We start from the raw sequence: 26,449 nt of genomic DNA on the forward strand, positions 1-26,449 counted from the left end.
CATGCAACCATTCCTTGTTTGTTTCCTTCTTTTTAAAAACCACAAAACATGTGTATACAGATTCCAGGTTTAAGGAGTGCAAACAAACAGAGCGTCAGACACAGACACAGCTATTACTACAACACAACAAAAAACACTTATACTGAGAAAATAAATCACCGTACGTTAACGGCTAGGAGAACAGGTGCATGTCTTCCTCCTCCACATGCACATTAAACACACTAATCATTATAAAGTAGTATTTGTATACCAACTTACACTCATAATTCATTCTTAATTTGCTATTCCAACTCCTTTTTTTTTATCATAACTTGAGATGAGAGTACACTAAAAAAAAGAAAAGAGGTGAGAATATTTAATTATAATTAATAAAAAGGCATACCCAACGACTAACGTGCATATGTATGTTTACATATTTTTATTTTTAATAAGATGTTGAATTTGATATATTTGTCAGTTTTTTTTTTTTTTTTTTACATATATACTAATGTGTATGCTATAATTTTGGTTTGTTAATTTAATTTTTAACTTATTAAAACCGAATATGAGAAAGATAAAATGAGAGAAGTGGGTGATATCTTTAAAGAAATAATTAAAGGATAAAATTATTTAATATAATGTGTACGCATAAAAAAGTTGTCTTTATTATTGATATAGATCATTAGATTAAAATTAGAATTTTAAATTAATTATTTAACTATAAATATTTATTAATAAATATGTGATTTAAAATCTTAATTTTAATTAAATGACTAAAAAATTAATTTTTCTAACAACAATTAAGAATATATGCTCTCTTTTTCTCCTTTTTTTAGTACACATTTTTCCTTTTTTTTGTGTGTGTACACCTTTTCCTCTCTCTATTTATCCTAGTTTGAGTTAAATACATCAAACATTCGGTGCGATTAACTCTTTCGTTTAAACGTTTTTATATGTAAGGTTTAAATTTGAAGCCTTATTAAATATTATTATTAATGAACTCATTAATAGTATAGTTTAAACTATTCAAACTATACGAGTTTTTGGCATTGCTTGATCTAACTGTTAAAGCAAGCTCGATTCTTTTAAAAAATATTCGAGTCTTACATAACCCGAAGTTTATTTAAGTACCTCACGTAATCTTTACAACTACATTTTCACATTATAAAATGAAGATACGAATAACTAAACAAATAAAACATTAAAAGGAGAAAAAGGTGCTTCTTAATCTCAACTCAAGTCTTGTTAATGTTTCCTGGGTTTTGGGCTAATTCTTTAGCTTGGGTATCGTTTGGTAGGGTGAAAAACATAAAAAGAAAATAAGATGCAATCAAAATTTTGAATTAAAATATGAATTTTATTTTATTTTATTACTTTTTTTTCTCTTTATGCAAACTATTGGAGAAACTTACCACTTGTCAATAGTTGTATAATATTTACACAATGTAATGATTTATTAGCGTGGGATTGAATAAACGTTGATAAAATTAATTTTAAAATAATATAATTTATATTTAGATATTTTATTATAAAATTAAATGAAAAATAAAATTTATTATAAATTTTTGAATTCAATGTAAAAATAACTCAAAATTCCTTGACAGAATAGTTTTGGCAAGCCAAAGACACACTTACCCGTTTAATTTGTCTGACAAGCTTTCCACGTGTGATTTCTGTCTTGATCTTGTAGCCCCCTCTCTCAAACACAACACAGTCATATATTCTCTCCTACAACTTTACCCCACTTTCTCTGCTTTTCAATTTTACTCCTTCTTCCGGTTTTCATTTTCATTTTCTTCACATTCCTCCTTTCTCTCTCTTTCATTATTGAGAGAGAGTTCTTCTCTCCAGACTTCTCAATCCTATGGCTCTGCATTTTCTTCTCCTCCTGCTTTTTGCAGTGTCTTTTGTTGCTGCTGATGAAGGTTAGTGACTTGACACTTTTACCCCTCTCCCCCCTTTTTGTTTTCTTTGCTAACTCTCCTGTTATGAGATCCTGTGTTTTCCACTATTTTGAGTTATGCTTGCATTCTGAATCTTTCATTGCCCTTTATTTTGTTTTCTCTACTTAGTTTGGCATTGTTTTAGAATCACTGCAAAACTCACTTTTGTTTAACCTGCATGGTTCTTCTTGAGCCTTTACTTGTTCAGTTCTCAGTTCTCCTATGACTCCTTGCTGTTTTCTTGAGGAGTTTTTGGAGTTTGCTTTGTGGGGAATAGAACTTAACCATGCTTTGTCATATCAAGGTCCAAATACACTCTTCCCATTTTCACACCTTTCCTAGCAGTAGCACACCCTTGCTGTGGATTAGGAACTTAGAATGTTATTTGAGATTTAATTAGTGTTAAAATGTTCAGAACCAAGGTTTGATGGGGTCATGCAATAGCTGAGATATAATTGGTTATTTTGTTAGTCTGTTTCCTAGTAGAGTTTGTGTGTTTTTCCTTTGCATTTTTATCCTGTATGGGATTGAACTTCTGGCTAATAATTAATAAACATATGTTTTTAAAAATAGTCAGGGTTTTGTTGGTTGTTGATCTTCTTGGATGCGGTCCTCCTGTAGGATTCAGATTTTTGTAAATTGAATAGGACGTTTCTTTTGTCCTTCTAGTAAGTCACGTATTGTCATTTTCCCCAACATTTGGATGTGTGTAATACTTTGTAGTAGAGGTTGGGGAAGTTATTTTTGGAAAAGCTTTCTACTTTTGGGGAGCTATTCTATTGTCATTTTCCCTCAAAACTTGGTTTGTTTGGAACAAACATAATGTGCGTAAGAGTCTGCTTGCATATGTTTCCCAGTTACAACTGGACTTGGTTAATTCAGTGAGGACTTAAATCTAATTTTTGATGGATCTTAATGTTTGTACCTTGCAGAACCATTTATAGGAGTGAATATTGGAACAGATCTCTCTGATATGCCACACCCTACTCAAGTAGTAGCTCTACTTAAAGCCCAACAAATTCGTCATGTTCGTTTGTATGATGCAGACCAAGCTATGCTCCTTGCACTTGCAAAGACAGGCATTCAGGTTGTTGTGACTGTCCCAAATGAAGAGATCCTGGCAATTGGTCAATCGAATTCCACGGCTGCCAATTGGGTTTCCCGCAACGTGGTAGCACATTATCCAGCCACCAATATCACAGCCATTTGTGTTGGTTCTGAGGTTTTAACTACCCTCCCGAATGCGGCAAAAGTACTTGTCAGTGCGATTAAATACATCCATTCAGCCCTTGTGGCATCCAATCTTGATCGCCAAGTTAAAGTTTCAACACCCCTTTCCTCATCCATCATTCTTGATTCATTTCCACCTTCTCAGGCTTTCTTTAACCGCTCACTCAATCCAGTTTTAGTCCCACTACTTGATTTCTTGCAATCCACTGGCTCTTATCTGATGCTAAACATATACCCTTACTATGACTACATGCAATCAAATGGAGTGATTCCATTAGATTATGCACTTTTCAAATCTCTCCCTCCAAACAAAGAAGCTGTTGATTCCAATACCCTCCTCCACTACACCAATGTCTTTGATGCCATGGTTGATGCTGCATACTTTGCCATAGCTTTTCTAAATTACACCAACATTCCTGTTGTGGTGACTGAGTCAGGGTGGCCCTCAAAAGGTGGCTCCAACGAACCTGATGCAACGGTGGACAATGCAAATACTTACAACAGCAATTTGATCAAACATGTGTTTAACAAAACCGGAACTCCCAAACATCCTGGAATTGCTGTTAGTACTTACATCTATGAGCTCTACAACGAGGATATGAAGCCTGGGCCATTGTCAGAGAAGAACTGGGGACTGTTTGATGCAAATGGAACACCTATTTACATTCTACACTTGACAGAGTCAGGGGCAGTCTTAGCAAATGATACCAGCAACAATACTTTCTGCATTGCAAAGGACGGTGCTGACCCGAAGATGCTGCAGGCTGCACTAGATTGGGCATGTGGACCGGGCAAGGTCGAATGCTCTCCATTGCTGCAGGGGCAACCATGCTATGAACCGGACAATGTGATTGCACATGCAAATTATGCATTTGACACTTACTATCATAAGATGGGAAAGACTCCTGATGCATGTGACTTCAATGGAGTGGCTACTATCTCCACCTCAGATCCAAGTAAATTATTGTTCCCTAATGCTATGCTGGATTAGCTTTAGCATTTTTATATTTCTGTCAATTTCTATCTGCAATCACTTCTAGGATAATTAACACATTTTTTGAATGATTGTATAGGTCATGGTTCTTGTTTATTTCCTGGAAGGTAAGATAAGATATTTGCTTCTTTGGTTCATTTTCATTCTTTTCATTATCATCCTATGTTTGTTGTGTTGTTAACTTGTTATTGCTCAAAAGTGATGTCTTTGTGAATATGTGCAGTGTTGGCAAAAATGGAACCTTAGGTAACTTCACAGCTCCATCCATGAATTCTACAAATTCAGATTCCTCAGCCTACAAATTCAGCTCTGACTTGAGAATTAGAAGCCTTTTAATGGTAGCAGGATTTCTATTATGGGGAGTGGTTTTGCTATAAAGTGGTATATGTCAGATCGTGTTACTTTGAAAAATTTTGTGGTGGATGATAATGCTACTACTACATATTCGTCTTGGTAGCATTGTGTTGTTCATAGTGGTCCATTCAATTTTGTACAAAAACCAGCCAAGGGTTTGGACCGAATGAGGCCGCAACTGAATCATCATCATCATTATTATTCTTTTCAACTAGAATTGATTCAATCTTTATCAACCATTGACTATTTTTTATTGGGTTAGTTATAATCTTGTGCTATATAAATATATATTGCACCCCCTCCCTCCCCCAAAAAAGGAAAAAAGAAGACTATACTCATTATACAAATCCACAGGGCTATTATTACAAATTTGTCTATGTAACTTTGTTTGATTCAACTTGAAAGAGAATATAAATTAGTAAGCCCATCATTAACCGAAAAACGTCTGAAAATGTCATGGGTTCTTGAGGTTATATTCATTTGTTAACACGGGGCTTGTTTTTCTATTACTGAATTAGTCCAAGTGTCTAATATAGACAAATTGCCGTTTCTGGTATGTATATCTATTGCTAATTAGTTAGATCAATCGTAATCTGGTATGTTTCTATTGTATAAATTGCTAGGCCTATAGGAATTAGGAATACTCAGTTTAGAATTTTAATTTTAACCTTATATTCAATTTTTTAAAATGCAAATGCTTTTTAATTTCGTGTCTTTTTCGAGTTTTTCTTGTTAATAAAAGTATTTTTTTTATTCAAAACATCTTATATACAAATAACGTAAAAGAATAAACTATAAAGGAATGTCACGGTTATATATATATATACATTGTATCCAGTCTCAATAGTTATTAAAGGAAATAAGAGCATTTAGTTTTAATCATTGAATTAATTGCTCAGATTGCATTTTTTATTATAAATATCATGCAATTTGAATTAAAAAATCGTGTGAAGTTTATAAATTAGCATGCATTTTGAAGTGTTAATTTTAATCAAATGATTGTAATTAAATTCATTTATTTATCATAGTCAAAAGTTTTCACCTTATTGTCACTTTATAGATAGAGATAGAGGTGGATTATTGTTTCCCAAAAATGTTTTAATATTTTTGAAAAATCATATGAACTTTGTTTTTTTATATGTAAATAAAAATGATCAAATAGTTCAAGAACCGTAGATTAATTTAACCTTTGAAAAATGAGTTGGAAGCATTAACTCACTTTTTTGGGGATAGACGGGCAAAATGATATAAGTTAATCTGTATTAATTTGAAGAAAAAACAGTAATTGAAATTTGAAAAACTAACTAAAATTTTTAAAAAACTAATTAATAGCTAATAGTTGTTAGGTTAATTTTTTGTTACAATATTTTTTTTTTGTCAAAAAGAAGAGTTTAAGCTTGATCTTGTTTTGATTATAGTTGTCGTGTGGAAAAAAAATCAGTTAAGTATATAAAGCAAATAAAATTGGTTTGCACTACTCTTTTTTTTTTTATGAAAATTTGTTTGCACTACTTTTTGATTGTTATCTCCCTCCACAGGACAACTCTATGCATATAAATTATTCAGTTTTATACTTTATTTTATTTTTTAATTATATATACATTTTAACATTTTTTTTTAAAATCCCGACTTAACACACGACAACTCTTGCATTTTTGGCATCGTGCATAGGTGCTCGGTGCTCCCGTTTTTCGGCTTAAACGGCGGTACAGCCGAACAGTTACAGTGGCAAATTGGTAATTTCCAAATCCCAAAACCCTAGCTCAATCGGGGATATATAAATCAACTACGAGCCTCATCCTCCCACAAGTTTCTCTGTTTTTTTTTTTTTTTTTTCAGTTCTGATCATTTTTCTTAACCTTAGATGGATATCACTTCTCCAATTTTTTCTGTTTTCAATAAGCGATTTTTTGTTGAAAGTGACGTGCATCTACTATGATTCTCTTTTGCTCTAACAGTGGAATAGAGAATACGAAAAGATGCAAAATCAACAGGTTCCTCTATGGACTGGCATAGTCCCAATTCTCAATGGATTTTTGCTATTTCTCGTAGGTTCCACAATTTCTAACCTTTTAACCAATTTTCGCTTTCCCCCCTTTCTGGGTTTTGGTTTTCATTCCCCAAAATTAAGGAATCCATTGCAAGCATCTTACTTTTACTTTTGCTTTTTAATTTTTTTTAGTCTTCTGGGTTCTGATTATTTTTCCATAAAATTAACAAATTCATTACAAAGTTTGCATTTTTTTTTGTTTGAATCGAATTGGAACCGTTCTATGTTTTATTGTTTTTCAGATCTCACTTCTGGGTTCTTTTATTTTTCCTTAAAGTTAACGAATCCATTACAAAGTTTGCATTCTTTTTTGTTTGAATTGAAATAGAACCATTTTATGTTTATTGTTTTTCTGATCTCTCATCTGGGTTCTGATTATTTTTCCTTAAAGTTAACGAATTCATTACAAGGTTTGCATTTTTTGTTGTTTGAATTGAATTGGAACAGTTTTATGTTTTTTTTATTGTTTTTCTGATCTCTACTCTATGTATATGAATGCTCGATGATTTTTTTGCTTTAACCACACCGAATAGGGGCTGGACGAGGTTATGGGTTCCCTTTTTCTTTAAGTGATCTTTTTGTACTTGGTTTTGCCTCGTGATTTCATCTTCTAGCTGAAGAGGTATTTAGTTACCTCTCCTTTTAGACATTGGGAGAGGGCATTTTCCAGCACTTGAAGTCTCGGCTTAAATTGTAGGGGTCTTTACTCGTCTCAAGTTTTCTCATGTGGAAAAAACTGGCCTTTCAACTGAGAGCAATTCATTACTGTAACTCTTCGATGTTTTTGAAAAATTGTTTTTAATTCGCTTGTCATTCTTGATTGTTGATTTGTCTCATGGTGATTGTTATGGATCTATGGAAAGGAAGATTGAATTGGATTGATTAGGTCTTCTGCAGGTCCCAGAAGACTGCAGGGGGGGTGTTCTAACCAGCTAGAAATGAAATTTTGATCTAACAAAATAGAATTCTTAAATTTTGAACATAATTAACAGATACAAAAATGTGATTTTAATGTAGGAAAATGAATTCTAAAATTAGCCAAACAAATTCAAGCTGTAGAATGACGTATGGCTCTTGTACATTGGTGCTGCAGTTATTTTTTGTAGCCACCAAATCTAAAGTTTATATTTTTCAAAGAACTAGGATTTTTTTCCACTTAAAAATGAGTATTTTTCATATTTTTTAAAAATCAATTGTTTTTTTAAAATTCCATGAATTTATTTCAGTTTTTCAATATAATCTAAAGTTAAAAAATACTACTATAAAATTTGATTAAAATCCTAATGATTTTATTTAGTTTATGATAAAATAATTTATTTTTCTATGAATTAATTTTGATTTTAAACAAATATGTTTTTTTAAAATAATCACTAAATATTATTTAACTTTATGATTTGAATTAGTATATGTTATTGATGACTTTGTAGCGTCAGTGACAGCCAGAAGCGGACGTAAAAAGACAAATCTGATGTTGTGTTTGAATTATTAACACCATTGTATCAGATATTGTCACACATTAAAATTGGGAAGTGTTAATTACCATGTACAGATGAAATAGATTGCACACATATAGTCAAACACAGGCTGATTTGCATGGTTTTACAGTTCAATGGATTCAGAAAAATTTAGGGAGAAGGTGTTGGTGCTGATGCAGGAGAAGGAGCTGATGAGAAAAGAGAGAAAAACTTTTCTGCAAGAACAGCATTTGCTGCATCTGATGGATGGAAAGCATCCCAAAATACAAATTCATGGCGGTTTCTGCACACCTTTGAGTTTGGCAAGCATAAACCTCCAATACTTGTGTCTACATTGCAACAAGATGTATTTGAAACCTTAAAACCTGAGGAATCATTAATTACATGTTACATAATTGCAATTTAACAAAGTTGGGTGGAATAGATAATTTAACCCTTAAATTAAAGTTTAGTTGTTGAATACCATCGGCATATATTTAATCATTAAGATATAAGGTAGAGGATAGAGATGCCAAATTACCATAAGTAGATGGATTGTTGATCAAGTCAAGAACTAACGGGTAAGTGTCTGCAAATATGAATTTTGCATTTGGAAGACGATGGTTTAGTGTGTTGATTAGCTTCTGTACATTGGAGTTGAATTGTAGGATCCATTCATTGACTCGCTTTAGACATTGTCCTCGTTTGGATTTAACCCTCTGTGATGGAATGCAACCGAGTGGACCAAGTCCATGGAAGACGATTTTTCGTGCTCCCAGCTGATAAAGACTCTGCCATAATGAGATTGTTTTAGTGGTTGATTGAACTATTAATAGATCATAGATTTGGATGATATTAATGTGAAGAAATGTACCTAACTGGAGGATGGTAGTTTGTTAAGTTTTTCTAAACGTTAATTTCTTACACTTAATTGATTTATACCTGAAGTTGTTGATCTAAGGTTGATATTAAGAGCTCTATGAACTCATCATGAGTGTATTGCTGGCCATCTGCCAAGAACGGCTGCAAGAAATTGTTGACATAGTCATTGCTGCCTGCAAGAGTGCAATTTGACCCGTGTGAACTGTGAAGGCTGTTATAGTATATGGGAAGTTGAAGTTTTTAACATTGAAAACAATAATAGAAGTGTAAAATAGGAGAAATTATCATTTGATCTTATTTATTACATTATTAACTCTTTTTCATAAATTGAAAAATGTGATTATACCTCACATGAAGATTAATTAAGATCACATTTTCGTAGACTATATAACAATTTCTCACAAAATAGAATACTTTTGTGAGTGTAAAGTATTACCAATCCCAATGAAATACGTGGCTTCATTGCAATGCTTGTTGGCAGCTGCCTCTCCTATGTTTGCCGAAATTACTTCTTTGGTTTTCTTGAAATTGTTTATTTGATCGTCAAAAGATAATCTCTCAATCTAAAATATTCAAAAGACAGAATTTAAGTTAGCTGAGAGGCTACTCAAATTCTAACCTGTAGATAGAGAGTCCGGAGGGTTTGAAGATGTTCTGCTTACAAAGTAAAGTCCAGTATCATTGAGAATTCCTGCCCCACCAGATGCATAGTTTACACCTTTGAGTAAGGTATCAACGTTCTGAGTCGCTGACAGATAAGCTGGTGGTGATGTGATTCCAAGCTTTGCAGCTGCAACAAGCCATAACATAAGACCATCAAAGTCTTGCTTGCTAGTAGTTTTATTCAATGAGTAAATAATATATCCCATCACAATGTATAAAGATTTTTACGATATCATTTCATCACAGATTATTATTTAAGTTAATTGACTTTTATAATTACTATTTTAAAAGTCATACTTATCATTGGTTAATAGTATAAAATTTTCTACACTATTCATAAATAAGAGTGGACAAATATATATCTCCATATTTTAATAAAATTACAAGTATTTATTTAAAATTTTTATATTTTAAACCCCTTAATTTTATGTGGTTGAATCCTCTAACTTATTCTAATATGGGGTAAGTAAATGCACCCCTGCATTTTAATAAAATCATAGATATTTATATTAAAAAAATTTGTTTTATATTTCTTATTTTATGTGTTTGAATTACTATCTTTATATATATGATAATTTTTGTTAAAATTATTTTTTAAAATAGATTGCCCCTGCTACTGACTGACTGACTCAGGAACCTAGATTTGCCACTCACATTAATAGAAATTAAACTCTTATTCAATATAAAGAGGAAACAAAAAGAAGAAAAGTACAGAGATGGAGGAAATACATATGAAATCACCAATAGTCCTTCCATTGGTGAATCTTCCAGTAGCCTGGCCACCACTGTAGTCAATCCCATACCAGGGATAGTTAGATTTGGCTAAAGAATATTGTAGAAAATTATTGTTTCCAACATCTGTCAAGGAGTCACCAAAGATATATGTCACAGGCAGAGCTGCCAAAGCAATTGATGCAAGTGAGAAGATACATGCAGCAAAAACTAGCCTTGGCATCTTTGTTCTCTCTACCTTATATTGCTGAAAATATAGAATTGAGTCAGTGTTTTATAGCAGTACCACATTCAGGTTCTGCACTGTTGTGTCTATTCTTCAAGTATGCATGTTAGGTGGTTAATTTCCAAACCACATTGACACTTGAAAGTAAAGGGTTTATCTCATCTTGCTGAAGTAGTAAAATCATAAAACTTGGTGGTTGAATTCTCTAATCAGGAGTTGGCCAACTAAGAAACATTGAGTCAGCAATGTTAGCTTTTACTTAAATGGCGCACGTGCTCATGTTTCTGTAGCATTTGCTGTGATTTACCCCACTCAACTCCTTTACTTGCTCTGCCTGCAATTGAATTGAAGGACAAGCAAACCCACTTGGTCAAGGAAAATAAGAGAGGAAGCTAAGAATTTTACTCAATATTGTTTACCCACTATAATATACATATTTTCTGTTTATGGTAATGAGAGATTGCTTAAAATTAGGCTTGACCTCTAGTGCTGCTTGGTTTAACTAAGGTGCTTTTCAGCTTGGTTAATTGGGTTTAAGGATGTCAATTTTCTACCACTTGTCTAGGTGAAGACTGAAGAGACTTTGGAGAATTCAACACAAACCTATATTATGTGAGAAGAGAGCAAAAGAAGAACAATCTTAGGGGAGAAGTTTCTATTTTATTTTTGGGTAAGTTGCTAGCCCTTTTTCCAAGAGAAGTTAAGATTTTTTTTTTTTTAATTTATAGTTTTATTACTCAAGATTCATTGTAAACAATATTTTTATAATTTTTGGGTTTTTAAATTTTTATTGTAATTTGTATTTGATTTTTTTCCCTTTTTTCTTGTATTCATTATGAAAAACGTAAAAGACAAGCTTTTTGTGATTTTTCATTTCATTTCTGTTTCATTGTTGTTATTATGGTAATAAAACAAGAGGAATAAAAAATAAAATAAAAATAAAAAAAGAAAGAAAAAAGGGTATTTTACAGAGTTCACACAGTTTGTATAAAATTTTAGTATTTAGTACAATTTGAAAAATTCTTTAAGTGAGACAAATGGATACGTAGAAGGGAATTAAAAAATACAATTAAATTAAATTTTTTATTCACAAAAAATAATTTAATTTAATTATTGGAAATAAATAAAATTTAATTAAAAATACAATAACTTTAATCGTAAATTCCCTACAATTCATGACAAAAACAATTTTTCTGATGTCAAATTATTTTTATCACTTTGATAATTTTGCAAATACTCTAGTTTTTTTTTTTAAAAAAAAAATTCGATCTTGAAAAAGTATTTTCCTCCAAAAGTGTTGTTCCCTCCAGTCCAACATAATTAGTGCAAAAAAAATTATCCTAAAATAATAATTATTTAAATTTTTTTATATAATATTAATTATTTTTTTCATTTATAACCTAATAAACACCGTTGTGTTGTATCATTTTTAACAAAGAATATTAATAATAATAATAATAATAAGATTAATTTAATAAAATTATTATTATTTTATTTATTTATTAGTTTTTTTTATTTGTGTAAAAAACTTATGACGATAATTATAATGATACAAAGAGAATATTAGATATTAAAAAATAAATAAAGAATAAGAAAAAACAATAAATAAATATTTTTCTCTCAAACAATTAAACAAACCAATAAATATATACATCATCATAATGCTCTCATACATATTATGGTTATTCAAATAATAAATAATTTATATAATAATAAATTTTGAAAGATTAGTTATGGTGTTTATGTGTGCATGTATGAAAGTTATTCATTTTTTAGTCTCTAGAAAAGTTAGTGGTGTGTGTTATCACGGATCCTAACTATAATATCGACCGTGAACGATGGTGGGTTATATCGGTCTAATCTTCACAACCTTATTCTTTGTTGTGGCCTCTTCTTTATGGTGATTCAAGACTTCTAGGAAACAAAAGAAACTATGCAAAATTAAACATCAACGGCAGGTTCCGATGGAGTTAGCTCTGACTGAACTAGCTCAGAGTATACATATTTCATCATACTTTTATGCAATGATCTCTGAATAACTCTTAAAATGAATTATAGGAAGGAAAACATGATCGCTTAAGTACCTGACTCACGGCCTCTAATGTACATGTCCACGCCTTCTATTTCCCGCATCCTAACTATAATATCTACCATCATTGTTTTCACGGACACAGATTACAACCCTCAAGTCATCCAAATAACAATGGTCCACCATGGTCATCCTCATCATTCTGGGCCTCTCAGTGCCCATCAGAAAAAATCTACAAGTTTTTAAGGGAAATAGGCCCTCCTCACCACCACACGTGCAATACACGACGAATTTGCTCCTCTTTATCCCATGTTTCGGTAAGTATGAGTCTCACCAACTGCCATTACTTGGCTAGTCTTTGTTTTTGGTTACTTTGATAAGGTGGGTGGTCACAAGTAGATGTGATGTTTTAAGCTGCGAGAATGAAGAATAGGATTTGTAGTCAATAAGACACCACTTAAGTTGTCACAATTTACGATAGGAGGTGGAGCAAGGAAATTTTGAGTTATGACAATGCACATTGTAACCAAGTTGACTTAGTTGTGATAGTTGTTAAGCTACGACATTCATCCTGTGTTGGACCCTGGACACCACGTGTATCTTAGAGGACCATGAAATTAAGTTAAGGCTTAGAAAAATGCAATAGCCTGTTGTGGATTTATGATCATCAATGGCAGCACCGCAATTAGCATCACATTTGTAACCAATTAAGTAATGTTTACCCTATGCATAGAGGTTTACTTCAATATGTTTTAACTAATTACTGCATTCTCTACCTACATAATTTGCAGGTCCTTGATGTTCATTCCTCAACTAGCTATATCACTCGAAGGTGTACAAGAGCCACGACTTTGCGTGCATTAAGACCACATATTAACAAAAAACTTTGACTAGTACGTAATTTGATGTTTTAATTTATTAAGTTACTTAGCCTATTGCAGATAGTCCTGTTTCCTCTTTTGGATTTGTAGCAAAGTTGTATTGTGTCTTTTCACTAGACTACAAAAAATTATATATGAAGATGCTTTTATATATAACAAATCTTATTTCACTATATAAGCAAAAACATAAGTACCGATACTCATTATTCTTGGTCAACTATCTTATGAACTATGCCTTTGTGTACCAGTTTTTGGGTTTGATTTTGTGGAATTGTATATGGTAGAGGCTGTATCAACTATCAAACCTCTTAAATATGTAATCTTGGCTCTATTGGTCCAATTTTGTACAACTATGTTGTCTTTGAGTTAGGGACAACTTTGGCCTGATACACTAATGTCTAATGGGAGGGGTTAATGTAGGTGGTGTTAAGGAGATGAAAAGATGATCAGGATAATAGTTTGATTTTTGGGTGATGGGAACGCTAAGGGATAGAAACAATAGACAAGGGTCCGTGGTACAGGGCCAATGTCGATTATGACGTAGTATGAGTGGAGCTTGGATATCATGGAACACATTAGGAACGTGTAGGACAAATTAATTTGAAGGATAAAGAGCTATGAATATGATCAAGAAATATGCAGAAACTATGCACTTTACGTTATGCTTTAGTAAAGCTTTGTGCTAAAAGGTTGTTTTATGTTTACATTAATAAATTCTTTTAGCTTAAAAAAAAACAAATGGGGGAAAATTGTTTGACAATATTTTCTTTGCATGCTTGTCGCTTCTTAGCCCAATGTTTGGCCATGTTATTGTCATACATCTTCTTCATTCATGTATGCATGTGTGTCTATGTAATGTATACATGCATAAATGCGCATGCACACCTAATAAAACTATTATTGTTGTTATTATTTCTGTTGTTATCCCTAAATTGTTTATTAAGTAATTTACAAATGTAACCCAAATATAAAGGAGAAAGAGAAGAGGAGGAAGAATCTGCTAAACAAACTATTATTTCACGTTTTACTATGGAAATAGAAATTATTGCTTTAGATACTGCTACTAGTGAGGCTGAGTTTCTTAAAAATTTATTATGTGATTTGTCATTGTTGAATAACCCTATACCTCAAATTCCAATGCATTGTGATAGTCATGTTGCTATATCTAAAGTTACTAGTAAAAAATTTAATGAAAAAAGGAGACAGTTAAGAGTGAGACATAAGTCTATTAGAAATTTGATTTCTCAAGGTGTCATTTCTCTTGACTTTGTCAGGTTAGAAAATAATATTGCGGATTCACTTACGAAAGGGTTGACGTGTCAACAAGTACTTGAGTCATCGAGGGGAATGAGATTAGAACTCATTATTTAGTTACAACAATGGACATCCATCTCCGTGTGATTGGTGATCCCATGACTGCATAATTCAAGCTTTGAGGTCTGATAACGGCAAAGAGTACACTTCAACACAATTCACCATATTTTATGAGGAAGAAGACATTGAGCATCAACTAACAGCTCCTTACACCCCTCAACAAAATGGGGTTAGTGAAAGAAAGAATCGGACGATAATGGAAATGGTGGGCAGAAGCTGCAAACACTGCAATATTCTTGCTAAATAGATTCCCACCAAAGCAGTAAACGGGAAGACTTCTTTTGAGACTTGTTCACTTACAAAAAAAATTCTCTATTTAAACACATTATTATTCAATAAAAATTGTGTGCAAATTTGTGCATGCATCTCCTTTCATTCTGTGAGTTAAATTTTTTTTTCCAACAAAAGTCATTAAAAGATCATCAAATCCTTTCTTTCAAGTCAAAATAAGATTAGTAATAGATTTTGCACTTTCAATTTCAAGTTCGGACCATAGAAGTTGAGCATCACTGAATGAAAACCTTATTAAAAGACAAACTTACAAGTCAAAGAGTATTTGGATCATATTCCTAATCAATACGAGAAATCTTAACACACAACCCTCACAATCAAGATTGGGCATCTAGAGCCTAAAATTGAAGTCTAGGAATCTACCGAATTATACTAAACAGAAGAAGAAGGACAATATCTTCAGTCCCCATCCCTGTCGAAGGAAGCCAAAGGATGTTCCCCATCCAGAAGAAGCTCCACCGGCAATTGTGCTTGTTCTTCTGCCGCTGCCAACAGTGGTGGTGGTGGGGTAGGACCGTGCACAATGATCTTGCACATGACGTAAAACACAAGAAGCATGATTAGCAAGACCAACAACACAATGGTAACTAGCACTGGAATTGATGGTGGTAGTTGTAATCGGGATGGGTGTAGTTGATGGTGTGGCTGTGGATGGAGGTCGGAGATGGCATGACATGAGATGCTACTAGCGGAATATGTTTTCCTTTGGCTTTCAGTTGAACCAGAGAAAGAAAAGAATGTAAGGTGAGACGGAAGAAGCAGCTTCCACCCTGACTTTTCGAAACATTTCACTTCAAAGCTTATTTGTTACTTTTCTCAAGTATTGGAAATATATATATATATATATATATATATATATATATATATATATATATATATTATCATTTCATTTGTTATCTTTTATTCTGATAAAAATTGTGAGCAAATTGTGATAAAAATCTCTATTTAAACAGATTATTATTCAATAAAAATTGTGTGCAAATTTGTGCATGCATCTCCCTTCATTTTGTGAGTTAAATTTTTTTTCCAACAAAAGTCATTAAAAGATCATCAAATCCTTTCTTTCAAGTCAAAATAAGATTAGTAATAGATTTTACACTTTCAATTTCAAGTTTGGACCATAGAAGTAGAGCATTAGTGAATGAAAACCTTATTAAAAGACAAACTTACAAGTCAAAGAGTATTTCTATCATATTCCTAATCAATACGGGAAATCTTAACACACAACCCTCACAATCAAGATTGGGCATCTAGAGCCTAAATGTGAAGTCTAGGACTCTATCGAATTATACTAAACAGAAGAAGAAGGGCAGTATCCTTCAGTTCCCATCCTTGTCGGAGGAAGCCAAAGGATGTTCCCCATTCACAAGAAGCTCCACCGGGCAATTGTGCTTGTTCTTCTGCCGCTGCCGGCAGTGGTGGTGGTGGTGGGGTAGGACCGTGCACAATGATCTTGCACATGACGTAAAACACAAGAAGCATGATTAGCAAGACCAACAACACAATGGTAACTAGCACTGGAATTGATGGTGGTAGTTGTAATCGGGATGGGTGTAGTTGATGGTGTGGCTGTGGATGGAGGTCGGAGATGGCATGGCATGAGGTGCTACTAGCGGAATATGTTTTCCTTTGGCTTTCAGTTGAACCAGAGAGAAAAAAGAATGTGAGGTGAGACGGAAGAAGAAGCTCACAACCTGACTTTTTGAAACATCTCACTTCAAAGCTTATTTGTTACTTTTCTCAAGTATTGGAAATATATATATATATTATCATTTCATTTGTTATCTTTTATTCTGATAAAAATTGTGTGCAAATTGTGATAAAAATCTCTATTTAAATTGATTATTATTCAATAAAAATTGTGTGCAAATTTGTGCATGCATCTCCCTTCATTCTGTGAGTTAAGTTTTTTTTCCAAAAGTCATTAAAAGATCATCAAATCCTTTCTTTCAAGTCAAAATAAGATTAGTAATAGATTTTACACTTTCAATTTCAAGTTCGAACCCATAGAAGTTTGGATCATATTCCTAATCAATACGGAAAATCTTAACACACAACCCTCACAATCAAGATTGGGCATCTAGAGCCTAAAAGTGAAGTCTAGAACTCTACCGAATTATACTAAACGGAAGAAGAAGGACAGTATCCTTCAATTCCCATCCTTGTCGGAGGAAGCCAAAGGATGTTCCCCATTCACAAGAAGCTCCACCGGGCAATTGTGCTTGTTCTTCTGCCGCAGCCGACAGTGGTGGTGGTGGTGGTGGGGTAGGACCGTGCGCAATGATCTTGCACACACGTAAAACACAAGAAGCATGACTAGCAAGACCAACAGCACAACGGTAATTAGCACTAGAATCAGCCAGTGAGACGGGTGGTAGTTGTAATCGGGATGGATGTAATTGATGTTATATATATATATAAAATCTCATTTGTTATCTTTTATTCTGATAAGTATAATCATTTTTTTAATAGTAAAATTATAAAGATTAAGGTGTGAAATTCTCCATCATATGTACATGTGCATATTTTATTTATGTTTTTATGCTTTTACTATTTACCATCATTTATAATAAAAACTGTAAAAAAAAAATATTCTAATTGTATGCGTATTTTTTTTCTAACTAAATAAATTCTATCATGTTCAATATCCCATATCACTTTCCAAAAACTTTTTTCTGTATTTTTATTTTTTTTTCTTTATTTCCTAAAGCTCTAAAATTCTTATTGGATATCTGTAAATTTAAAGAGCTCAACATAAGAAAAAAAAATATTTTAGTTCTTTCCCTCATGCTCATAATATTTAGGTGTACTAAATAAGAAACCCATGCATGCTATTTAAAGAAACTAGTGTAATTCATGCTCATAATATTTAAGTGTACTAAATAAGAAACCCATGCATGCTATTTAAAGAAACTAGTGTAATTCGGATTTGAGTCAATTATGAAAAATAGATTGTTTCAACAGTTGATTATAACTTAAATTGGTATTTCTTGAAAGAGCGATTTTAAGAAAATTAACTTTGTTTAGATATAAAAAAAAAATCAACTTCTACATAAAAATGGATATGTATTGGTAACTTGCTAGTAAAGGTTGGTGAGCGGATTTGAGTCAATTATGAAAAATAGATTATTTAAACGGTTGATTACAACTTGAATTGGTATTTCTTAAAAGAACGATTTTAAGAAAATTAACTTTGTTTAGATATAATAAAAAAAATCAACTTCTAGATAAAAATGGATATGTATTGGTAACTTGCTAGCAAAGGTTGGTGAGCAGGAATAGATGAGGTAATTTCGGGATAAGTTTTTTAGTAAAGAGATTGTTGAGAAAAAAATCAACCTTTCTACACCATTGATGCATATAAAACAGTTTGTTTTTCAAAAAAAAAAAAAACTTTCCATCAATGTCTCAAATATGATATTATTTTTCAAAGAGTTTAATATATATATATATATATATATATATATATATATATATATATATATATATATATATATATATATATAAGGAACATACTCGTATCTAAAAGAGTTCCATACAGACTCTTGATAAAAACAACAAATAAAAAACTACTCATAAGAAATACTAATAGAAACCATTTGATAAACAAAACATTTTATAAGCAAAAATGACGGATTAAATAATAAGCACATGAGTTTTTCATGAATTAATTTATCAACCTTTAATTTTTTTCACATACATAAAAAAAATTAAATACCAAAATATACATGTTTCTTCATTATTTACACAAAACACACATATTTACTATTTACAGTGTACCTTTTTTATGAAAAAATAATTTTTTTTAAAAAAATAAAAAGATAATATAAATAAAGTAAATTAATGCAAAATAATAAAATTAGAGAATATTATGATATAATTTTTTAATTATTATGTAAGTACTTTTAAATAAAATGCAAATTTGAGACACTTGAATATGTTGTGAATTTTTTTAAGTTCAATTTTTGTTTCATTGACGGGTCTTTTTTTTCTTATGTACATTAAATAAAAATAATAAAATTAATTAATAGTCTTAAAATAAATTAAAAAATGGGAAATTATTTTAAAAAATTAAATTGATTAAAAATACAATGAATAAATGATTACTATATCTTACTTATATATTATATAGAGAAATTAAAGCATTATGATAATTGAGATGAGAAATAGAGAGACATATATAATAAATTTAACATAATAAAATGAAAGTAACGAAACATATTAAGAATAACAATTGAACCACAAAAAATATGAAACTAATCATAATTTGAAAGATGTTGTACAATATGTCTTTTTTTAGTTGGATTACTGATTTGTTAAAAATAACTAAAAAATTTATTTGATAGAAATGTGTTCTGTGATACTAACACTTTTAACATGTCTTTATCATTTTTTATCAATTTTTTTATTTCATATTTGATTAATTTTTTGAGTATATTACATGGCCTGACCGCTAAAATAATAATCTTCTAACCATCAATAATCTGTGAATTTTAATAAAGAAAATTCGTAGAGACGCAACTTATTTGATTATCCTTGAGAGTGTTTAATGTAAAATATCATAGATTTATTCCATCGAAGGAGTAATTTGAAAACTCAAATTTTATTATTTTGCTTTAATTTCCTTTATTTATAATTTTTATCTTTTAAAAAAATAATTTTTTCATAAAAAATCCAGGTTGAGAACTCGAATTCTGTTTTGATGAGAATACAGTATAAATATGTATATTTGTGTAAATAATGGATGGGATAATAAGTATGTTTGGATATTTAATTGTTCTTTATGTATGCTTGTGAAAAGAAAAAAAAACAACACACATTTAAGCATAAAATTTTTCTAAATGAATACTATAATTCTTCTACTTGGACTGAAAATCCACATTGACATCGCTTTGTCAATAGAAAAGTTCCCTCATCAAAGCTCTCGAACTCTTTCAAAAACACATGTTCATGATCTTTTAGTGGAGTGCTTAATGAAGAATCAAGATTAGTATCACATTTGTCAACCTGTTGGTCTCTTTGGTTCTGACTCTTGTCATTAATATCACAAACTGTGACACTTGACTCATCATTATTTATACATGGGACACCAGTTTGGTTTCCTGAAGACAAACTGTTATTAATATATACAACGATTATTTAACCTTCTTTGAAGAGTTACGAGCTGGTACTACCGATTAAGGGCCCGTGTTTCATCTCTTTTCCTTTCTTCTTCCTCTGCATATGCCTAGGGAAGGGAGTAAAAAAAATTAAAAAATAGCATAAATCATAAATGTTAAAAAAGCTATAAAAAGATACACAAGTAAGGGGAAAAAATTACCAAACTCTTTAAGAAGCAAGTTTAGTCCTTCTTAGAAACAAATCTAAAGAAAAAGGGGCTAAATATTATTATTAATAAACTGCTAGCCCCCGTAAACTAACCCAACAACCATAGCTATTATACGTTACAATGTAGCAATAATGTTTATCAAATTAAATTCAACAGATATGTTGAGAGCAATAAAGCAAATGATACATTAACTTTCACGAGTCAAATTTTAGGTTATGTGCAACAATATTTATTTACCCAGCAAGAGAAAGAAATATACCTCTAGCAGTACATCCTGAATCTATCATTTTATGGGGTTTTATATTTACAACTAGTGGAAAACTATGATTGTTTAAAAATCGCATCACATCGAGTTAATTCAACAAGGTGGGATTCGGTGTGGAAACCATTTAGAGACTTAGAGTCTTGGGCAACTGGAGGTGTGGTTTAGGAACAAACCAAATCATTTCTACAGAATCCAACGAGAATGATTTTTTTGTCCATGCAAGGAGCTCTGTTGAGGATATTGAATTGGAAACTAGGGCATTAACTGAACCTCTTCAAACCAACTAGCAGGTAGTTTCAAAAGAAATAGAAAACTGATGCTTATTACTTTAGATGGTGATATTTATCTTGATTTTTTTATCCCTTTGCAGGCCTACAAAAGTGATCCACTTTATGCCATAGAAAAATTGCTTACCATGTGTATTTTACCATCGACAATTTCCTCATCACTTTTGACACCTGAAATCTTTGTCTTAGAATTCTTTGTCAGCAATCATAAAACATGTTGGTGTTAGAGATAAATATGCATGTTGAAGATTTAATCTATTATGTTATTAATTTTAGTAAAAAATTGTTTGTTATTCTATTATCATACTCATTATTTTATTAAATTATTAATTTGACAAGCCAGTGATTAAAATTAGAGACTATTTATTATGATAATGAGAGACAAATCATCAATTATCATTGATAATAAGATTATTGTGAATATGATATATATATATATACATATATATATATATATATATAATGATCTTTATTGAATAAAAATTAATGATCTCATTTATTAAATTATATATATAAATGATGTATATGTAGATGTCATCATTGAACCGACTCAATAAAAAATTCTCCAAAAGAAATACAATAGTTTTCTTTTTACATGAGACTATCACATTAATTAATAAATTATTTATTATATTTTAATTTAGGATATCTAATGTCTTGAGACACTAGCTGAATGAATATTAGATATCATTAAATGTTGATAAAATTAATGATTAATCAAGAAAAAATTCATCAACTCTTGTTAACGAGTTTGAGTTCTATAACAGAATTAATATCTTACTCAGTGCAATCGAATGAAAGAATAAAATAGTTTCTTAAATCATTAATTAATTAGATATCATGTATTAACTTATTAGAATTTGACCTTAATACTATACTCTACCGTTAATCTTGAGCTATAAATGATGGAAGGTACTCTTCTAGTGATTCTTGAATTCATGCTATCCGGAGTAAAGGAATGTTGCTAAACTATTATCTTAATTAGTAAATTCATTATGATTAATTTATTATCGGTTTAGTATTAAAACCTATGGGGTTATACAAAGTGTTTCAATCTTTGCAAAAAAACAATAATTTATTTGATAATTAAATTAGAAAATTTAATTTAATCAAATAAATATTTTAGTGTAATATTATTATATTCTTTGTTATCACTAAGAATATAATTAATATAACTATAGAATATTATTTTATAAATGTGAAAGTTATCCATAGAATGAAGATAAAACTCTATGATGATATATCAGGATGATATCATGTGATTAGTTATCGTATTAATTATATGATTATTTGAAAATTATCTTTGTCTTAGATAAAGAAATATCATATAATTTTTTATTTTCAAATGTAAAGATAAAGAGATATGCAATTATTTTAAATAAATCTTTCTTTCTTGAAAAGGCCCAAATCCATAAGCATCTATACTAGAAAAAATGACATTAGGCATAAATTACAAAAGCCTAATTTTATATATGTAAAATAAAGATTTGTTCTTTAGAGTTTCACTTATAAAAGAGATGACAATAGATATTGGTCTTGAGATAAATACACATGGAATCTTCATACTATTGAAGAAAAAAAATTGTTATTTCAAGAACACACATTTAGTGTGCAAACTTATTTTCTCCATTTATTAGTGTTATATATATTTTTAATGCAAAATATATTCTAATTTTCCACTCGAAGTGATAGGAACATTTTTATATAACTATCTTCTGATAGAGAAATCATGCAATGACCTAATCAGGGTTATGGCTACTCAGGCACGAGAAATGACACATCAGATAAAGAGCATGATGTATTTTTAACAATTAAGAAGGGTATACTTTAAATATTGGAATTCATTCCAAAAGCAAATAAAAAATAAATAAAATTTGGGCTTTAGGTTAACCATTTAATGAACACGTCCAATCCAAAATACAAATCAGACAAAAGTAAAAAAAAATAAAAAATAGTGTCAAATGTACTTATATAAGAATTTAGGCTTTTTTTTTTTTTTTACATCCAATTTTTTTAGGTACAACTTTGTATCTCCTTTCTACCTTCCAGCTACCCATTATGGTTTTTCCCTTAAAGATATACATCTCTTTTGCTTTCCAGAATTAACTATACATATCCCAATTAATATAATTGTTTATATTAATTAAAAATTTAAGCTACTTATTTTTTCATTATAATACATTAGTTATCAATTAATGTATTATATATTATACAAATAATGTTAGCCTCAATAAAATAAGGAATTATGAACAAATATTTATTTAATTTGATTTTTAAAATATTTATAATTTGAAGGCTATCATGACCATTTGACCACAAGCATTTTTTTATCAACGTCAAAGAGAGACTTTGAGAAACATCAATGGGGAAGTCTTGATCCCAACTAAGTTGAAACAAAAACACCCTTTTTTTTTCTATGCTGCAAAGCCAATTTCATTAATAAAAACAGAGAAAATATGAGGAACGAAAAGAGTTCCATGGTGGGACAAAACATCATACCCATGAGAGAATAAAAATCCTCGTTGAACCTATAAGAGAGTATACTTTGCCTATTATTTACAAAAAGATTATTAATGATTGTCTATTATTTGACCACAGGCATTGAGGTTGAAAATATTTTTAAAAAAATTTATCTTTATTGAGGTTTGAGAATCTCATTTTTCTAATTCTCTTTAATTGTTTCATTTTATTTAACATAAAACAATTGAATATCCCTTGAACAAATTCAAGAAGTGAATTTCATTTTCGTAACTAATTTAACCAATTTTGAATATGTCATATATATCAGAGGAAGGGTTTAATCTTGTTAGCATCCACGAAACCTTAATCCAAACTTCTCACTTTGAAAGAAGGCATAATGCAAATGGATTGCACTGTATGGAGTCAAAAACTAGTTATAAGTTATATCTCATTTAAAAAGAGTGTAGATAATCTTGTCCCTTACCTATTTGATCTCTTATTCATGCATATGAAAAAAATATCTCTGTTGAGAGAGCTCAATCCCTTAAGTTTCTTGCTTATTATTTTAAATTTTTTTTACCTAAAATAAAAAATAAGATTCAAATCAATATTAAAAATAATATATATTTATAAAAAATTACCATGTGTTTCATTCGCTATGGGATATGTAATGATAAAAAACATAAAGAAATATTTTCTTACCGTCCAACATGAGTAAACATAAGTTGCATCATCACCATAAAATTTGGATCCACCTAACACCAAATTTTCAAATTAATTAGATATTATTTTTTATATCATCAAATTGACACAAGTGCATATATTTTTTAAAAAAAAAATGATAATTCCATGCAAAGGAATGTTAGAAATATGAGATTTTGTTATCAATTAATAATAAATTTTTTTTATCATTGATTAAAAGTAAAACTCACATGCCATCCAAACGCGATTCTATTAGCATTATTTCGAACCCATACAATAGAAGTGCTGGTTTGATCCTTCTCAACTTTTGGATTATAATAGCTATTTACACCACCGACTCCATAATAAGGACCTAAAGTTGATACAAGGGATACATATGCATACTACAAAATTTAATAGATTTAAATAACCACTCAAATTGAAATGTTTGATGTGATGCATTTTATAAAAATAAACTAAAAATATTTGAAATTTAATTATACAAAGACAAAACTTACATGATTAATAAGACTGTTTTGAATCAGTGTATGATTAGTTAATAATGATTCATCTCGAATTAGATCATCTTTTGTTGTTCTTCTAATAGGAACAATTCCAATTGAATAATATTGATGCTTCTCAAGCCTAAATATAGGTTTAGATGGTGAGTTTTTCACACTTGTTTTTTCGGTTGAGGTTTTAAAGTTGGGTTTTCTCTTTATATAACAAAGCAAAATCAAAATTGAGATTAAGAAGAAATATAATCAAATAAAGATAAAAAGTTAACCACACTTGAGACTATTCAAAGGAGTGTATACTTGCAACTTGTGATTTTTTAATAACGGATGGTCAAATGCTGGGTGCCTGTTAATATCAATGCAATCAACTATATCTCCAAATCTTGTCTATAAAATCCAAAATACAACATATATATTAAAAAACATCATCTAGTGGGATCCAAGCTTAACAAAAAGAAGCACACACACATAGATATATAAAGATATGAATTGTACATGAATGCTCTTAACAGATGGTTGTTAATGAGCTTTAGTTGTCTCTCATACTTCAAATCTTTAATATTTTGAATACCATCAACTCTTAATATTTCTTTCTTTCTTTCTTATGAACTAATTATTTTATTTTACTTAAATTTTATTTTGATGGATTATTCTACTATAAATAATGGAAAATGTATTTGAGAATATAATCAAATTTAAAATTGAATTTCATTCCCTGCGAGCTAACTAATTTCGTATCAGTTAAACATCAATTTGACTAAAAGTGAAAAAAATAGTTTTTTTTTTTTATCGAGTTAAAAACTTTCTAATCAGTTTTATATTATAATAGAGTGCGTTGCGTTGGTAAATCATTTAGTTTTAATAACTTATTTACTAAATTTTTTAAAACATTGGTAAATAAAATTATCTTATTACTTTATAGTGTTTCTTAAATGCTATTTGAAGTTTCCTTTGAACTTATTATTATTCTTATTATTACACATACTTTAATAAAGCCCCTTATTTTCAACATTTTTTAATATTGCACTTTTTGCTGTAATAAAATTATTTCTTTATTATTAAATCATTTATTTTAATTACTATACTATTTATTTTAATTTTTAATAAAAAAAATATGTGATTCTTTTTTTTTAAATAAGTATTCAAAATTAACTAAAAAGAACTAAGACTACAATTACCCAAAAATATATTTTTGTGAGAAAAAAACTAATAAAAATACATCTTTTCCTTTCACTTTATATATATATATATATATATATATAAATACATCTTTTCCTTTCACTTTATATATATATATATATATATATATATATATATATATATATATTATTTTTCTTATAAAATATTTTTTTTCAAGCACTTCTAGTTAAATAAGTTAATGTAACTGTCTTTCAATACTAAGAAGGGTGTAATTTGGTTTTAAAGCCACTGGAAATATAGAAGACCAGATATTCTAAAGAAAACCAAACTGAATATTTGAGAATGAAAGTGGAATCAATTGAAACAAGTTGAGAAGGTGAGTGAAAAAATGTTTGCATTTTGTTTTGAGAATAACACAATAGGAATAAGGTATTATTATTGACTCGTGCCATAATTATTTTTTGGTCCGTATAAAATTTTAAATCTTCATTAAAGATCATTTTATCCCTTAATTCAAATACTTCACTCCTTTTTTTTTTCCCCTCTTCATCCTCTTCCTCATCCATTGTTAAAATATATTTTTTTGGCCATGGGCTAAAATTATTTAAAATATTTTTTTAGTTTTTCAACCACAAATCATTTTATAATAATTAGTTTCAAAGTAAATTATGATCTGTGTCTATTATT

General features: G+C 30.0%; 2 protein-coding genes across 4 annotated transcripts; one reads left to right on the top strand and one right to left on the bottom strand.

Moving 5' to 3' along the window:
* The first annotated feature begins 1,715 nt into the window (after positions 1–1,715).
* Positions 1,716–4,765, top strand: LOC114398123 (glucan endo-1,3-beta-glucosidase 2-like). 2 transcript variants are annotated; one of them, XM_028360285.1, is made up of 4 exons: positions 1,716–1,904; positions 2,855–4,108; positions 4,226–4,253; positions 4,370–4,765. In XM_028360285.1, the coding sequence occupies exons 1-4, from the start codon at positions 1,844–1,846 to the stop codon at positions 4,521–4,523; spliced, it is 1,497 nt and encodes a 498-aa protein (XP_028216086.1). In that variant the 5' UTR covers positions 1,716–1,843; the 3' UTR covers positions 4,524–4,765. The 2 variants fall into 2 exon arrangements, with proteins under 2 accessions (XP_028216086.1, XP_028216077.1); XM_028360276.1 differs by lacking the exon at positions 1,716–1,904 and adding an exon at positions 1,997–2,226.
* A 3,237-nt stretch (positions 4,766–8,002) lies between these two features.
* LOC114398137 (GDSL esterase/lipase At5g37690-like) lies at positions 8,003–12,926 on the bottom strand. Of its 2 annotated transcripts, none has more exons than XM_028360302.1 (7): positions 12,592–12,926; positions 10,279–10,841; positions 9,506–9,676; positions 9,323–9,397; positions 8,947–9,059; positions 8,546–8,795; positions 8,003–8,390 (listed from the first exon to the last, which is right to left on the bottom strand). In XM_028360302.1, the coding sequence occupies exons 2-7, from the start codon at positions 10,502–10,504 to the stop codon at positions 8,176–8,178; spliced, it is 1,050 nt and encodes a 349-aa protein (XP_028216103.1). In that variant the 5' UTR covers positions 10,505–10,841; positions 12,592–12,926; the 3' UTR covers positions 8,003–8,175. The 2 variants fall into 2 exon arrangements, with proteins under 2 accessions (XP_028216103.1, XP_028216096.1); XM_028360295.1 differs by having other exon boundaries at positions 9,323–9,449; positions 9,549–9,676; positions 12,592–12,920.
* Between the last annotated feature and the right edge of the window lie 13,523 nt (positions 12,927–26,449).

This window comes from Glycine soja, chromosome 2 (assembly GCF_004193775.1).
Source record: "Glycine soja cultivar W05 chromosome 2, ASM419377v2, whole genome shotgun sequence".
In the NCBI taxonomy this organism is placed as follows: Eukaryota; Viridiplantae; Streptophyta; class Magnoliopsida; order Fabales; family Fabaceae; genus Glycine; species Glycine soja.

What these genes read in the sequence shown, in the direction of transcription:
- LOC114398123 (XM_028360276.1), top strand. Translation starts at nt 2,145, where the DNA reads ATGACTCCTTGCTGTTTTCTTGAGGAGTTTTTGGAGTTTGCTTTGTGG. An exon ending in TATCTCCACCTCAGATCCAA is followed by an intron (nt 4,109 to 4,225) that starts GTAAATTATTGT and finishes ATGATTGTATAG; the next exon opens with GTCATGGTTCTTGTTTATTT. An exon ending in TCTTGTTTATTTCCTGGAAG is followed by an intron (nt 4,254 to 4,369) that starts GTAAGATAAGAT and finishes GAATATGTGCAG; the next exon opens with TGTTGGCAAAAATGGAACCT.
- LOC114398137 (XM_028360295.1), bottom strand. Translation starts at nt 10,504, where the DNA reads ATGCCAAGGCTAGTTTTTGCTGCATGTATCTTCTCACTTGCATCAATT. An exon ending in ATGATACTGGACTTTACTTT is followed by an intron (nt 9,450 to 9,548) that starts GTAAGCAGAACA and finishes TGAATATTTTAG; the next exon opens with ATTGAGAGATTATCTTTTGA. An exon ending in CACGTATTTCATTGGGATTG is followed by an intron (nt 9,060 to 9,322) that starts GTAATACTTTAC and finishes GCACTCTTGCAG; the next exon opens with GCAGCAATGACTATGTCAAC.